Genomic DNA, 13026 nt, shown 5'->3' on the forward strand with positions numbered 1-13026 from the left:
GAATCTAGATACTATCTATAGTAAATTCTTCACATGCTTTCCTCACTTTGATATCTGACCAATATCAACTCAGTCTTATTTCTTTTTAATAATATTTCCAACTTAAATTCATTAAAAAATTAAACTATATTGAAAAATTATTTTCACCATTGAATGGAGTGGACACAATGCCACTTGGTGTTATTTGCACAGGTTACTTTGAATGTACATTAGGTACTTTGAACATGCAGGAAGTGCTACTTAAATGATTTACTGCTATTATGTAGAAATGCTTTCAAGACTAGGTTGTTGGTAAATATTTAACACAAGCAGATCTAAAATACATACTAATAGCTATCTATCAGTTCTCCCCATCCCTTAATAGTCTGGTTGTCAATATGGAGGGAAGGAAAATTGAGATTCCTGTGATTTTAGGAGCACCGCACAAACATGTCAACTTACTCATCCCATTGCTTATTTTGTTTTCGATAAAGTAGCGTATCCAAGGCAACAGCATTAACATCCAGAGCTCCTGGGGAAGGCCACTGATTGGTGAGATGGGTAGTTAATTCTTGTCTTGATCTTAAATCATTATTCGTTAGCACAGTTCTGTGAACACACAGTGAATTTCATGCCATTAGAAGTAACGTCTTAAAACCACAGAAAGAAAGTAGGACTGTACTTGGGAGATTTGCCAGCTAACATACTGTTCTTCAAGCACTGCTTTTCCAAGGAGAGACTTTTCAATCAAAATTTAAGTACTTAAGAATAAAACTAAGAGTCACATTGAACTGCACTGTGATAACTTTCCATTATCCTACATGGAACCAGCAAGTCAATTACAAACTAAGTAAAAATAAAAAGCAAGGCATTAAATACGACTTTTAAGGCAGCTAATATTCATCATGCTTCTTTCTTAGCTAGTTAACAGGCTAAGTTCTAAATGCCTAATTCACAATGCTGTACAATTGCAAGAGTAGTGTTTTTACAGAGCAGGAAACCAAGGTACTGACTCTTAAGCAATTTGATCTGCCTATTTAGGCAGTCAGTGGGAGAGCCCAGAATAAATTTCTTCCAAGCACGAAAGGGGCTCTCTGTAACAGAACAGAACTTTAAAAAACAGCTTTAGCTGCACGGCAACCTACATACCAATCTTTTATTTTTATTTAATTCTGGAAAACTACAGCTAGGTAGAGTATTTAAAACGTGACTTGATATCAATTCTCTTCTACATCAAAACTAAAACTTCTAATGGAATATTTCATGTACTTGCAGCAAATTTAAATCAGTTTGAGATGTTTGAGCTTTGCTTCAAAAACTACATTATGTAACCTTCTTCCAAACAGATAGATATTGCTACATGGAGCAATTTTACTCCTAATTGAAAAGAAAAACACTAAATTGAGTGTGTATGTGTCCAAGACAGCAAGAAAGGTCCAAAAGAATAAAGACACAAAGTAAAGATCTCATGATTAAAGTTCACTTTGTGTTGGGTCATCACCATCTCTCTCAGCCAATGAAGTTACAAAGTATTCTTTTCGTAACATAAAAGTGAGGTATGCTTCACAATAGCAAAAGTCTTTCAAAAGAAAAAAAGACTGGGAATATTTTTAACTTAACTATACAATCATGGCTTGATTACTTACCAGTACTATGAATTCTCCTATTGGGTAATCTCCTTCACATATCCCCTCTCTATGGAGTGAGCTGTCAGCACCTTGACGACCCAAATCTGTTGAAATGTCAAATGTCATGTATGTGAGCCCATGCAATGATGTGTGTGGTGTGTTAATTGCCCTCTACCTACATGTTAGCAGAGTGTCAGAACTCCCATTGTTTAAAAATCCCAACACATTGAGGAAATCTGAGATTGAATATGGATTTATGGAGGAGATGACGATAGCAGAATTCTAGTTACTGATATGCAACCTAGTTCACTGTTTGCTTCACAGTCAGCTGTCCTGGGGAAGACCTACAACTGCCTTCAAGGAACAGAGTTTTGTTTAGCAGTGCATGAAATATCCGGTGAAATATTTTGCCTATGGACAGAACAGCTTTGCACACTTGCTCAATATGATTAATCTTGAAAGCAGATACAAAGTATGCTAACTGTCATTACATACTCAATTGAAAGGTATTAAGACAGAGGTTCTCTTGTCTGGTAAAGGTGGTAAACTGGCTTAAGTGCCATTGTCAATCATGACTGTTGAGAATGGTCATTGTACTTAACTGTAAATATATGACCTTCCCTCAGAAGAGGTACACACTGTCCCTCATGAATTTCACTGACTTTTGATCTATTTACATTTTTTTCCTCTGGATGTGTTTTTTTATACCACATACATATATGTAAAACGAGGACATGCCATGCATTTTATGAAGTAGACCATAGTCCATAAAATCTGATGCCACAAATATGTTCCTGTATAGCCAACAATCTGTGGAGCTTACAAAAAAGGACCTTTCCTGATTCCACTGCAGTCACTGAGGGCCAAACTACACAAGACAACTCAATGCGAGTTAGTGCAAGTGTTGTAAAGGAAACATGTTATGTTCTAACTTAGACAGAAGCTATCTTTCTTGAAACTTTGGTTCTGAGGCTTTCTGCCTCTTGCTTGGAAAATTTCTTCCGCCGCACTCCCTCGTTTTCTCAAGAAGCCTCTCTGTCTGTCTCTGGGAACAAGTTACTTTCACACTCTCAGCCTCTGTCCTTGAGATAAGACATTCTAGCTTGGTAGATAGTTGAGGCTCCATGGCTGAGCTCTCCTTCAGTTAACTGGGAAACAATTTGCACCTGCAGGACTGGGGAGTGTGCCAAGGACTGCAGACTTGACACATCCCTTCCTCCTCACGTAGATACCTACACTTCAATGATGTCAGCAGTTGCAACCTGACTGGCCCCAGGCCTCAGTCACTCTGGTTCCAACTGGCATAAAAATGACTACTCAACTGAGAGCCTCGCTACAAGTGACATCTTCCACGCGAACGGCACTTGATCATTTTCGCAAGTCTTTCTGGGTACTGAAGTCCCTCTCCCACACCCCTTTTCCTTCTGTTCCTTCCCCTCTCCGTTAGCTCGGCTGCCTGAAGAGACGGAGAAAGCTGCAACTTTGCTAATCGTCTTGCTCGGGGAGGTGGGGAAATACTCTAGAGAAAGCTAAGAAAGTTGCAGCTGCCCGCCCCCAAAGATCATTGAGAGCAGGCTTGCGACTAGAGAAACGATTTGCAAACGCAGGCTTTCTCTGACTTTTAAGGCAGCGATCCTAACAGTTCTAACAGAGAGGGGAGGACTTCACCGACATGTCAGCTTTCTCTAGAGCATTCCCCACCCCCCAGCAAGACGATTTGCAAAAGCTGCTGTCGTAGGCTTTCTCCGTCTCTTCAGGCAGCCGTGCTAACAGAGAGGGGAAGGAACAGAAGGAAAAGGGGTGTGGGAGAGGGACTTCAGTACCCAGAAAGACTTGCGAAAATGATCAAGTGCCGTTCGCGTGGAAGATGTCACTTGTAGCGAGGCTCAATGGAGCTTAAGCTTGTGGTGGGTGTCAGTAACAGACAGCTGTAACTCGCCCCCTGCTTCACTTCTGGCGCGAACGTTGAATGGACACTGAGGCTCCCATCTATTCGATTTGCTGTGCTGCCTAACTACTTCGATTCTTGACCAAAGACTGTGGCTTCTACACCTTCAATACCAACTTGATTTGCCTCTTATGAATTACTGTGGTATGTATTAGAAAGAGCTATATGCTTTAGGAATTCTTTGTTTTATCCTCACATTCTGTCTTGTGATTTTATATAACCTTGCACCTTAAATATAATTATTTTATTTCATTTCTGTGTGGGTTGCTGACTCTGAAACCCCAAAGCTGCAAATCACTCTGCTGAACTCACTCTGTGAATACTCATGAACCACCAACCTAACATAACATTCTGTTTGTGAACTCTACTTGCAAACTTGTTACCTAATATCAACAGGATCAGTCTCAGAGATTTTCATACCCAAGATGTATCATGTCAAAAATGATACACCCTACCCCACCCTACCCCCTCAGCTCTTTTCTCTTTTGAAGTGTCAAACAGGTGGATGAAGGAAACGGTATCTCCACTTTAGATCTGCCACTAGAAAGTGTTGTTTCATAACATGGATCTTGGGAATAATTATTCCACACCGTATTATATCAGCTAAGTTCTCCCATTTGTAGTAGCTATTATATATTAGTAAAACTAACACATGTATTGTAACATTTTTATCCCGCCTTTACCTCTGACAGCGCTAACTGATGTACATGGTTCTCCCATCCTCTGTCTTATCCTCACAATAACCCTGTGAGGTAGGTTAGGCTGAAAAAGTGCTAGACCAACTGAGATTGCATCATGACAGAGGGGAAATACAAATCCCAATTTGAGCCCAAAACTAACTATCGGGTGAAGGGTTGACTCTCAAAAGTTTATAGCCTGAAAATCTTGCTGGTCTTCCAGCATCTACAGGACTTGAATTTTGCAAAACTCACCATTAGACTGTACTAACTGTCAAGAGTGCAAGATACATTATAGTTGAAAGAAATTCTCTTAAATAGTACAGTAAAAATATAGAGAGCGCAGCTCACAAAAGAGCAACTATTTAATATTTAAGTCAAAATACTCAAGCAACTGCAGACATTCCAGGCCTATGTTGCCTAGGGAATCAATGGATCGGCGCCAGCCGGTCAGGCATCAAGAAGCATTCACAAATCAAATGAATCAGCCCCCAAAGTCGTGGATTTCGTGAAAAACGCAGCCTCACAAACTGCATTTTTGTGATATGTGAATCAGCCCAATTCGTCACAAAATTTGATTCGTTCGATTCGTGCTCATGTCTATCCTGTAGATGATGTGCAAAAGTAACAGTGCACATACAATCAACATAATAGCTTCAATCTTTAGAGCAGCATTAACCATCACAATTAAACAAGCCTACAGATCCAGCCATACTCACTGCAGAAAAAATTAAGTATAACCGTTTCTAAATGTCACTTTACTATAATCTTCCCAGTTCCAGGAAAAGCTTGACCTCTATGATCTTCTCAAAAGTCAACACTTCCATTCACTACCAACTACGCCTGCATAAATGTTGTCATTGTTTTTCCCCAGTATAGAGATGTGAGGGGAAGTTACTTATAATTACTTGTTTATAATTTTATAAGGGATACAGGAAAAAGATAGTCAAAGTCCTTAGAAAGAAATATTTGATGCAAATGGCTACCTTATCTTTATGGAGACCATAGGGTAGAAAGCAGTGAAATCTTGTACAGAGCTGATTTCAATTAGCTTAGAGTAACACTAGGCCCTGACCTGGATAGGCCAAGAGAGCCTGATCTCATCAGATCTCAGAGCTAAGCAGGGTCGGCCTTGGTTAGTAATTGGATGGGAGACCTTCAACAAAGACCAGGGTTGCAGAGGCAGGCAATGGAAAACCACCTCTGTTAGTCTTTTGCCATGAAAACCCCACCAGGGGTCCCCATAAATCAACTTACTTGAGAGCTAGGATTCTTTTTTTTCTTTTTTTTTTTAAGAGTAATACTACATAGGGTTGTACTATCATACTATCAAAGGAAACTACTGTGAGAAGACAGTTTTTTAAAAAGATGTTAAAGGAAGCAGCAGTGAAGTAAAAGTTGGAAACACTGGTAAGTTAAATCAGAGGATAGGGCGCCCTTTTTCTACCTTCTGATAAAATGTTTTCTCTATGTGTATATTTAAACAGAGAACAACATTAACACTTGATTCCCAACTATTTTAAAGAAATAAATGAACTACATTGGATATTTTAAAAGTGTATTTATCTATTACCATTTAACAGATAATACTATACTGTTACTTGTAAAATAGAATTCAAATTATTGTACATTATGTATTTCACCAAAAATGTATTTAGTAATAATAGTAGCATCTGCTGAATTTAATTCTACTGATTTCTTCACCAACTGGGACTATGGGGCCAAACATAGCAAGATGAAATACATTTCACTCAAGTTAAAAGGGCTGACTTCCAGTCATAAACACCTAGGATATGGCTGCAAAGGTCATTCCCATGCTAAATAGCAATAGCAGAACGATACTGCCTTGCAAATTCCCAGAAATGTATATTCAGCAGCAATAATACTCCTAACACTGCACAGCCATTTTCAGTAGTTTCTACTCTTTAGTAGGCAGGTTTTATTAAGCATTTTTAAAATATTAAGCAGAAAAATACAGGGATCTATCTATAACTTGTTGCCAGCGCCCCCCCCCCCTTGTTATGGAGCCCACTCTGGACTGTGCCAGATTCCTGCCTTGCAGTTTGAGGCGCTGCCAAAAGACTCTGTTAAGGGCAGCTTTGCCCATGCCTGCTCTCTACCTCTTTACCCATGTGGACTGTGTCACCTATGCCTGTTTCCTGCCTCCGTGGACACCTACCTCACCTGGGCCCAAAGCCATGCTGCTAGCAGCACAGTGCCAGCCAGAGGGACCCTCCACGAGCCCGGCCAGGCACCCCCTGGTCAGTTCCCGCGGGGAGTCCCTTGCAGGACAGTCACTGGGTCTGCCCTAGCCACTAGGCAGCCTGCTAGCCAGCCCGCTAGCCAGCCCACGAGACGTGCCAAGGAAGAAGCCATGTTCCCAGGCGGCAAAGACAGTTTGCTCTGAGGCTACCATTGCAAGACCCGGCTCCTGTCACATCCACCAAGCCCAGCCTCACCCTGCTATGCATATCACTGGAAGCTGCCCCGGAATGGAAGCTACATGCCGGCTGCCCAGAACACCTAATGCATGTCAATACAAACACCATATTCCAGAGCTGATGCCATCAAGACAACTCCAGCTTCCTGACATATTCAATCAACCCACCCAGCACTCCCCTCGCCTCCTTTGTCCCCTCTTCCCGAGCTGTCACAATCATACATTCAGACCCTAAAGTGGTCCATTACCGATAGTTATAGAACCATCAAGCTTTTGTTTCCCCTCCTGAGAATCCCATGGAAGGCCCTCGCCTCAGGGTACGTTTTTGGGTACTTAAGCAGGCTCTCCCTGCCATGAGGTGCACGTCATTCCTCTCCCGACCCCTGACCGTCACTCTGCGTGTCTAGTGCAGGCATTAGATACCGCCCCGTTTCACTGCTGCTTCTCTGCTTCTCACTGTGATCAGGTAACGTATTGCCCTGCTTCTTCAATCTCAAGTGGGTGTCCTGCTAATGCAAACGGCTCTATTTTTCTACTCTTTATTTCCTAGTCCTTGTATGTACCTTGTTTGTATGTGCTATTGTAGGCATACACAACATTTCTAGTAAACACGTTTTGTGCTGATTAGTTACTGCCTCTTTATTGCGTGAGTAATCCGGAAGTACAGACTCTGATATACATCGGTTAAGATCCGCACTAACTTAATCCAGACCGCGTGCTAATTTCCCCATAAAATAGCAGTTCTGGTAACAACCTGCACCCTAAACTATCATTTATATTACTTCTATATAGAGTGCACTATTGAGGATTAAATTCTGAGGTTTTTTTCAAGCGTTAAACCTTGTAAAGAACAGCCTTATCGAGTAATGACTCACATAATCATATTTAATTTTAAATTCCATCATAAAGTTTTTAATCTCTTCATCATACCGGCTCATATCCATATTTGATTTTAAAGCCTCAGATAGAAACGGAAGCCAGAACCTATTCAAATGTCACGGCATTTACTGGCCAACTATGGAGGGAAAGGGGGGAAATCGGGGGTGGGAGTTAAACAAATCAGGACATTTACAGTAATGAGGAGTTAGGACTGGATTTTAAACAACCATGTTGTAGTCAAGACTGATATAGAAAATGGTGATAATGGCTTCCATTTATTTGTCACACCTCATTCATCATTCAGTCTCCACTCACGAAATGCAGAGGTACCAATTATGCATTTTTCTAATCACTGACAGCATGCTGCAAATGTTGCTAAGCATCTGTTTCAATTACAGAATGTTCTTCTCTATCTGTGAAATTTCTCAGACACTTCAGATGCAGTTTATTGCTATCCAAAGGAGTTTGACAATGACCATTAGTATCAGATATAGCTATTCACAGCAATCTTTCAGAAAAGATCAAGCTTTACAATCATAGATTATTTTTTCAAGGAAAACTTCCATTTCCAGTGCCTTAGTCCAAAACATCCAGCCAATTATTAGGATCATAACTGTTTTTTTCTCATGTAACCAATACATATCTCTTGCTAGCACATTTCACCGGAGGTTTCAAGGTATCTATCCATTATGTGTGAATAGCACATAGTAAGTTTCACAAAACAATGTGCAATATTAGTTTATCCAGTAGAAGCTAACTCTATTGTTCAATAACAGAAGTGATCAGCATGGTTTCTTTAGCTTTTTAAATTCTGTCCATTAGATCTTTAGAGCTTGGTTGTCATCCTACAGGGAAAATACTAAATGAAAAGCAAATATGAGTGTGATTTTCTTCAAGATGGCTGTAAAGTATATATAGCTAACCTGATGATTCATATGAAAAATTAGTCACAAGAATTTGAATACTGCAGTCAAATGCCAGTAAAGAGTTAACATAATATCAGATTGAGGGCTGGAAAAACTGCACCAATATGAAGTTTGGGCTGAGAGAGAAGGAAGATGCAATCCAGTTGTGCTCATATTACCTATGAAGAAGCAGGAATATGCAATCAGAAGTTAACCGATCAAAATCCAAATCTTTTTCATCCTTTTGAATACCAAATCCAATTTCTAAAAATGCTATCTGGGACTCTCCAGAAATGACAGTTTGGCAGCTATCAGAGCTACTTGGTCGAATTCAGCTTCCTTATAGTGTTAAGAATGTGATGGAGGGAAGGAATTCTTTGCATCTTGATACTTCTGCTTGGTTGTTTAGATACACTCCATGGTGCCGAAGTAAAGGCATTATCATATGCAAACATATAAGCAGCTGTAGAAAAATGCTGGCTGATGAAGCCACTTTACTCTTGCAGTTCTGCTCTCATAACAGACATGACAGAACACAAAAGAAAAAGCAGACGGGGTTCTATGGAAGGCTGAACTCACAACAGCTGAATATTTCTCCTTTAATTTATAAGGGGATACAAAAGATTGCGATTTGCTGCTGTCAACATTCTGAAATGCACTACCTAGAGTTAAATCAGTAGAAATGCTAGCACACAACTGACAACTGAAACCATGCTTTTAACACATTGAGCTTCCCAACATAGTTCAGTGGTGAGAGAAAGGCACACTGCATATGCTCAGAAAGTACTGTCCTCTGTCTAACATACTATGAAAGCACAAAAATAATCTCCATACTAGCCAAGGCATAATCTATAACAGCACTTGCCAATTGAGAGACACAACCTAGTCCCTGAAACTCAGGCCCTCAGAGAAACAACAGAGGTAACTGGAAAAAGAAGATGGCTAGAACTTTTACCTTTAAATGTTTTAGAGATTAAAGAGCAGCCTACTTCCCAAAGCAAATCTGACTCTGATATACAAATAGCATACACATTATCTGTGGCCTTTTGACTCATTACAGATTTCAAGCCTAGATATGCCATCCACAGCTCCATTGTACTACAAATGTATAATAGTAAGAAATCCTGCATACTGCTGTAATTAAAATTAACATATGGTATTGGAGTAACATAAATTATGGTAACATATCTAATGTGGTAACTTCAAACACTACCAGCAACCTAAATTTTAAAAATGTGAAATAGTTCTGTTACTAGTTATTTTTTTCAAAATAAAGCATTAATCAGCCAAACATTTACATTCCAAGGAAAATATATAGTGCAAGATTCCTAGAAATGCACAATATCTTCTTCCATGCATGATTAGAATTGTCAATCCTTATCCATACATGTAAAGTTGTGTGTAACTGCGTGTATATTCTCACTGAAACATATGGATTCATTACGCTGAGTGAGATATAACGAAGTACTAATGACAGTAGTCTCAGCAACTGTTTGGGGTATGTTCAGCCCAACAATCAGAAAGGAGATGTTTTAATTTATCATTGTTTTAAGGTAAACTGATTCAAGTCTCTTTCAGCACAATCCTAAGCATATTTATTCAGAAACCCAACTGTAGCCAAAAGATCCTGCTTTGAAGGCATTAATAGGATTGCTACTCAGTTTTCTTAACAGAAGTCTCCAAAATTAAAGCACATTAACAAAATGAGCACCCTTTCCTGAAGCATTTTTAATGGGGGAAAGGTTCAAATGACTTATTCTTCTATGCCGCCTGTGACGGACTGCACTTAACAGCAGGTTTCCGCAGTGCAACAAAATCAGATTGCTGGGAGGGGAAGGGTTAACTATTCCCTAGGATGGAAAGCGTGAGTGACAGGCTGCTCCTGCTTCTCGGACTGGTCAGTCAGAACCAGTCTGAAGGCAGTCAGTTGGTTTCTGACAGGATTGGAGTCAGGGAGGCTGACGAAAAAAGTCAGACAGGTTCGCCTTTAGATTGAAGAAAGAAGACTCCTTTGTCTTAACTGTAGGATTACTGTCCTGAGGAAGACTTCGATCTAAGAATTCAAAGTCTAAGCGTCAGCATAAGATGAAGTACAATTTACACAGACACAAGAGAACTCGGAGTGTGTTTTGGGCGAGAGTGATTGGGTACTTGGTTAAGACTCCCTTTCAAGTCAAAAAGAAGAAGGGGTTATATCTTATGAGGAGAAGATGATGATTCCAGTTCAGTTTCAAAAGGGGTTTGGTTCTGAGGAGGACCCTGGGTCTGTTGTGAAGAGAAAACAGTTTTAGACTACTGAGGAGATAGAAATACCTTCTAGTTTCAAGAAAAGAGCGAGTTATATACACAAAGAAAGTGACTAACTCCAGAAAACCTGAACTGTCATAGGAAACTTCTTGAAGAAACATTGTTGCTGTAACTAAATTCCTAAGTAAAACACCTCTCACTGTTAAGAACGAAAAATATAAGAAAATAAGCTTCAAGGATACTATTTGCCTGTTTCACAAAGTGTATTCTGTGATACCAACAACATTTTACCTCTGCATTTCCATTCCCTGACTACACTTAATCCCTGCCTGTTCGATAAAGCTGTTATTTCTTCTTTAATGTAATGCAGTCTCTAGTGCCATTTCCAAGCACAAAAGGAAGAGGGCTCCTGCTTTCCCCCATTTTCCCCATGAAGTTCCTGGGCTGGGCTAAAATTCAGAATTGTATCTGTGTGTCAGGGTGGAAGCAAACAGACTTTCTAAACCACAAACATTAACTCACACCTTGGCTGCTCAGTCAAAACAAGAAAATGGAATTTTGGTGGGGAAATCTCACAGTGGGGAGAGCAAGGGGGACAGTCTGTCATACTGCTGTACAGAGAAAGATAATGGATTCTAAGCTGTGGCTCACAGGAATATTCTGAATGTAATGCAGAGTTACTGTACAGACCCCTCAAAAACCAAGAGTATCTACTTAAAGCATGGGGAATTGCAAGGGAGTCAGCATTTTATACCATAGTGAAGGACTAATCCTGCGAGCAATACTGTATTTTCATACATCAAGGATTAATAATTACTGCAACAAATTTTAATGGATTAAAAGTATCCAACAAAACTATTCACTTTACTATGCCAAAATATTTCAACACAAACATTTAAATTAACTGTCGATGTTGTAAACATCTTTGAAACCACTGTTGGCACTCCTGTTGCTTTGGGCATATATTTCAAACATTTTGAAGACTGCTATACTGCCAGTTTGTATGCTTTTTTGTTGCAAGAGGGAAGCCTAAAACAGAAGAGATATTATAAGCTGAAGCAATAGCAATGCTAGTCATCAGATGAAACAGTTCCCACAAAAAGGAGAAATTTTCAGATGCCTTCACACCTAGAGTTCACAGGAGGTTCATGGGCATACTAAATGAACTCTGGACTAAACTGTTGCTACATGTATACTTATGAAATATGAGCTGAGGGAGCTGACAATAATATCAAAGACATCATTACTGTCAGATACCTTACCTGCTGCTTTGAAAAACATGCTAAATGGTTATGGAAGCAGTTACTGGTATCAACAAACCCACAGAGTGAGTTTGGCCAAGTAAGAACTTCATATTCAAATCCAAGTGAACTCATGTTCAAAACCTTGAATCCTTTATTTGCAAATGTTATCCATGAAAAGAATGAACCTAGGAATGGTCAAGTAGTCACTTCTGAAAAAATCAAAAGGGGAATACTCTGAGGCAGTATCAACCCCAACTTTACACTATTGTAAATAAACTTTTGGCCTATTATGAATTCTTATTAATCTCTAATATAACTAGGAAGTTAAATAGTTTAACCTAATATTTAAAAATGAACAACAAATGATCTCTGATGAGTAATTCAACTAGAGATTTTACTTAGCTTGGTCAACCATGGAGAAAACTTCTACAATTTTCAAAGACAACACTGAAACATTATCACCTATTTATTCTGAGAAAAGCTGGTACTTTCCTTATGACACATTTGATTTTATTCTGTAATGTCTTTTTTCAATGTTATGACAAATTTATCATGTATAAAGTCAGTACCAGTAGTTCTTGGAATTCCAGTTTCACTACTAAAAAGTAAATTTTAAGACAGGTTTCAAGCCATTGGCATTATTTATATTTGAAAACATGAGGACAATCAAACTAGTAAAGCAAAACAGATATGCACATGGATTAGATAGGTATAATGAGCATAAAAGCTGCTGTTGCACTTGGGACAGATAGTCTTATACTGGCGTAATACACTAACTACCTCATACATTATCCTTTTCCCATATTTGGAAGAACCACAAATACCATCTTCCCAGAGCAGTTTAGATCTTTGGACGGGGACAAGGCAATGTAAAAGGGTCCTACATTCAGGAGATTTCTACAGGACTTCCAATTCCTATATTACTAAATGCTCATCCCTCCAATTACTTATACTTCTCCTATGACTACTCATTTCCCTTCAGTTATATGCATTTTCATGAAGATTCAAGAGTATATATTCAAAACACCTGGGTGTACATATTAAACTTTCAGTAGGATTTATTTAGATAAATACTTGTG

The 13026-nt window shown here is 39.3% G+C and overlaps 1 protein-coding gene across 1 annotated transcript in view; it reads right to left on the reverse strand.

The window, feature by feature from the left end:
- The window catches only part of RUNDC3B (RUN domain containing 3B), a 51672-nt gene that overhangs the window by 18700 nt on the left and 19946 nt on the right, over window positions 1–13026 (reverse strand). The window contains exon 9 of the mRNA XM_054991561.1: window positions 442–588. Coding sequence (XP_054847536.1) covers window positions 442–588 — 147 coding nt within the window. The remainder of the gene's footprint in view (window positions 1–441; window positions 589–13026) is intronic.

The sequence above is a fragment of the Eublepharis macularius genome, chromosome 11 (genome assembly GCF_028583425.1).
Source record: "Eublepharis macularius isolate TG4126 chromosome 11, MPM_Emac_v1.0, whole genome shotgun sequence".
Taxonomy (NCBI): Eukaryota; Metazoa; Chordata; class Lepidosauria; order Squamata; family Eublepharidae; genus Eublepharis; species Eublepharis macularius.